The 3,262-nt window shown below is 55.7% G+C and overlaps 1 protein-coding gene across 1 annotated transcript; it reads left to right on the forward strand.

Annotated features, from left to right (window-relative positions):
* Window positions 1-409: 409 nt before the first annotated feature.
* On the forward strand, window positions 410-1,949 carry NUDT16 (nudix hydrolase 16). Its single transcript, XM_061167588.1, has 3 exons — window positions 410-580; window positions 675-944; window positions 1,625-1,949. Exons 1-3 carry the CDS (start codon window positions 443-445, stop codon window positions 1,802-1,804), a joined length of 588 nt encoding a protein of 195 aa, XP_061023571.1. The 5' UTR covers window positions 410-442; the 3' UTR covers window positions 1,805-1,949.
* Window positions 1,950-3,262: the final 1,313 nt, after the last annotated feature.

A 3,262-nucleotide genomic window follows, 5' to 3' on the forward strand; every position in this document is an offset into this window, starting at 1 on the left:
GGAACCATCTAGACTAACCAGGTGTGGCTCCCAGGACGCATCCCTGTCCCTAATTAGATACTTAAACTCTACTCAGGCAGAAAACCTCTGCGCACGACTCAGCAGTCCCAGCACTGGTGAAGTACCCTGAAGGCAGACTGTGACTGCTGCACTATCACGGGGCTCCCGCGTCCAGGATCCCGCCACTCCGCAGCCCCCGCCCCGGCCCGGTGCCACTTTCCCGATGCCCCACTGGGCCTTCGCCTTCCCCGCAGGTCCCACTCTGATTGGCTGCCGCCGCTTCCGCGTCCCGCCCGAGCCCCGCAGGGATTGGCCCTGGCCGCCGGGCCCTGCAGGGATTGGTCCGTGCCACCGCACCCCGCCCCGGGCCCTGCAGAGATTGGTTCTGGTGGCCCACGCCTGCCCTGGGCCTTCCGCACCGCAGAGCTGGGGAAGGCAGGCCATGGCCGGCATGCGTAGGCTTGAGCTGGCGGAGGCCCTGCAACTGGGGCCGGGCTGGCGGCACGCGTGCCACGCGCTGCTCTACGCACCGGACCCAGGGCTGCTCTTTGGTCGCATTCCGCTACGCTACGCCGTGCTGGTGAGGAGGGGGCGCTCCCGGCCACCGCCCGCCCCCGCCCCGCGGCCAAGCCGCCTTGGGCGTCCCCGGGCATCCCAGCTTCCCTCTTCCACAGATGCAGATGCGCTTTGATGGGCGCCTGGGCTTCCCTGGCGGCTTCGTGGACTTGCGCGACGGCAGCTTGGAGGACGGGCTGAATCGCGAGTTGGGCGAGGAGCTGGGCGAGGCTGCGGCCGCCTTTCGCGTGGAGCGCGCTGACTACCGCAGCTCCCACGCTGGGTCCCGGCCGCGCGTTGTGGCGCACTTCTACACTAAGCTCCTGTCCCTGGAGCAGCTGACTGCGGTGGAGATGGGCGCGCCGCGCGCCCGAGACCACGGGCTGGAGGTGGGGCCAGCCCAGGACCCCACCCCGCCTCCTCCAGCCCCGGAAGGCCTGTCCCCGCTGTTTGCTCGTGTACTGGGGTCTGGGTGATTAGTTACAGCCATCCTGGCCTCCCTGCAAAGATCTTGCCCTCTCCCCTGCTTGCAGGCCTCTGCATTGCCTTTCTAAAACTCTTCTAAAACCTAAGTCACTCTTCTGCTACCACTTTATAATGGCAGACTTGGCACTTTAGGCCCTATTTTTTCTTGCCTGTTTTTTGGAAAACTTTGGCACTTAGGCTAGGGGAGAGAGGGATAGATTGTATATGCTAATCAGGATCATCTAAGAGGCTTACTAAAACAGTGATTATTGACCCCACTCCCATAATTGCTCAGCTGGGGAGGGGAGAAAGACATGAGAATTTGAATTTTTCAAAAGTTCCTAAATAGTGCTGTGGCTGCTTTGGGTACCAAATTTTGAGAACGACTGATGTAGCATGCGTTTTGGAGGTGGGAGCCACTAAGGTGGTGTGGGAAGGGTTGGCATTTGTGAGATGTATATAGCATGACCTGGGTTATTTGTCTACAAAGACCTGTGCCCTCTACGTCCCCAGAGGTGTGCATGCTCAGGCCTCTGATCTAGAAAGATCTGGCTGGGATGAGCTCCCTGAATTTCCAGAGTCTCCTGTCTCCTTCCTTTCTCAGGTGCTGGGCCTGGTGCGGGTGCCCCTGTATACCCTGCGGGATGGTGTGGGAGGCCTGCCTGCCTTCCTGGAGAATACCTTTATTGGAAATGCACGGGAACAGCTGCTGGAAGCCATCCAGAACCTGGGACTGCTGGAACCTGGCTCTTTTGCACGCCTTAAGATTTCAGCTCCTCCCTAGAGGCACCCCTCCATGGACCCATGAAACCTGCCTGAGATCAGGGCCTTTGTACTGGGGAGGCAGGGAGGAAAAAGGGAATGTTTTCTCTTCTGGGCCTGGGCTTGATGGATGATAACAGATTAAAAGAGTATGTAATGTGTTCTAAGCAGAGGACCCCGTGGTGACTCATGGCATCAATAGCAAAAATCTGCAGCTCATCCCGGGGGCCTGGCAGATTCTCAGAGCCTGCCTCTTTTCTTTATATTTGTGCACATGCTTCCCTGGTGGCTCAGACAGGAAAAATCCGCGGGCAATGTGGGAGACCTGGGTTCTATCCTTGGGTTGGTAAAATCCCCTGGAGGACAGCATGGCAACCCACTCTAGCATTCTTGGCTGGAGAATCCCCATGGACAGAGGAACCTGGCGGGCTACAGTCCATGGGGTCACAAAGCGTCAGACACAGCTGAGCCGCTAAGGACACACATAAGCTGATGCCTCCCCCCATCCCTTGTGATGTCCAGTTTAAGCAGGAAGTGGCATATCAGCATACCCACTTCCTTACTCGGGAGGAGCTTCTGAACCAGGGAGAGTCTTTCTCCACATTCCTACCTGGCTGTTCCCAGGGTCTAGTCCAGCCCATACTTGTCAGAGAAAGCAGAGAAGAAGAGGGACCTGTTTTTCCCCTTGAAAGTATGGTCTCATCCTTGCCTAAGGGGTTGGTCAGAGCAGTATCCCCCAAAAGGTGGTAGAGGCCCTAACCTACCCCCTGTCCTCTTCTGAACCTGAGCAGAAGGGATGAGGAAAGTGTTTGGCCTCCTTGGACTGACCTTGGACTTAAGACTCCTGGGTTCTGGTGCATCTCCTCCAGGGTTTTCACTTGGGACCCCTTAGACTCTGAGGACAGTGAAGGGAGCTGGCCATGCCCTGCTGCAACATCCCCCTAGTAGAGAAGGGCTATAGCCGGGCTTCAAAGTTCTTCAATCCCTTCAACCAACTAACTGTATTGGGTACTATTGATCTAAGGATGAAAGAGCCAAAGATTTTACTCTCTGTGCAGCCAGGATATTTAAAGAGCCAAATGGTAGGTATCTGAGGCTGGGTAGGATACATGGCATTTGTAGCAACTGCATAACTGCCATGGCAGAAGTAGCAATGGACAATGGGTGTGACTGTTCCAGTACAACCATAAAAAAAAAACACTTAAAAAGGTGTGGGCCACAGGTTGCCAACCCCTGCTCTAAAGAGGAAGATACAATAGATTATGATGCTTATTTGCTTGTTTTATTTATGTCTGTCTGTATGAAACCAGTCAATCTTAAGGGAACTCAACCCTGAATACTCAGAAGGACTGATGCTGAAGCTGAAGCTCCAGTCTTTTGGTCATCTGATGTGCACAGCTGTCTCATTGGAAATGTCTCTGATGCTGGGAAAGATTGAGGGCAGAAGAAGAGGGCTTCAGAGGATGAGATGGCTGGATGG

Source organism: Dama dama, chromosome 19 (genome assembly GCF_033118175.1).
Source record: "Dama dama isolate Ldn47 chromosome 19, ASM3311817v1, whole genome shotgun sequence".
Lineage (NCBI taxonomy): Eukaryota > Metazoa > Chordata > Mammalia > Artiodactyla > Cervidae > Dama > Dama dama.

Coding starts and splice junctions, on each gene's coding strand:
- NUDT16 (XM_061167588.1), top strand. CDS start 443: ATGGCCGGCATGCGTAGGCTTGAGCTGGCGGAGGCCCTGCAACTGGGG. Junction 581..674: donor CGCTACGCTACGCCGTGCTG/GTGAGGAGGGGG, acceptor CCTCTTCCACAG/ATGCAGATGCGCTTTGATGG. Junction 945..1,624: donor CCCGAGACCACGGGCTGGAG/GTGGGGCCAGCC, acceptor TTCCTTTCTCAG/GTGCTGGGCCTGGTGCGGGT.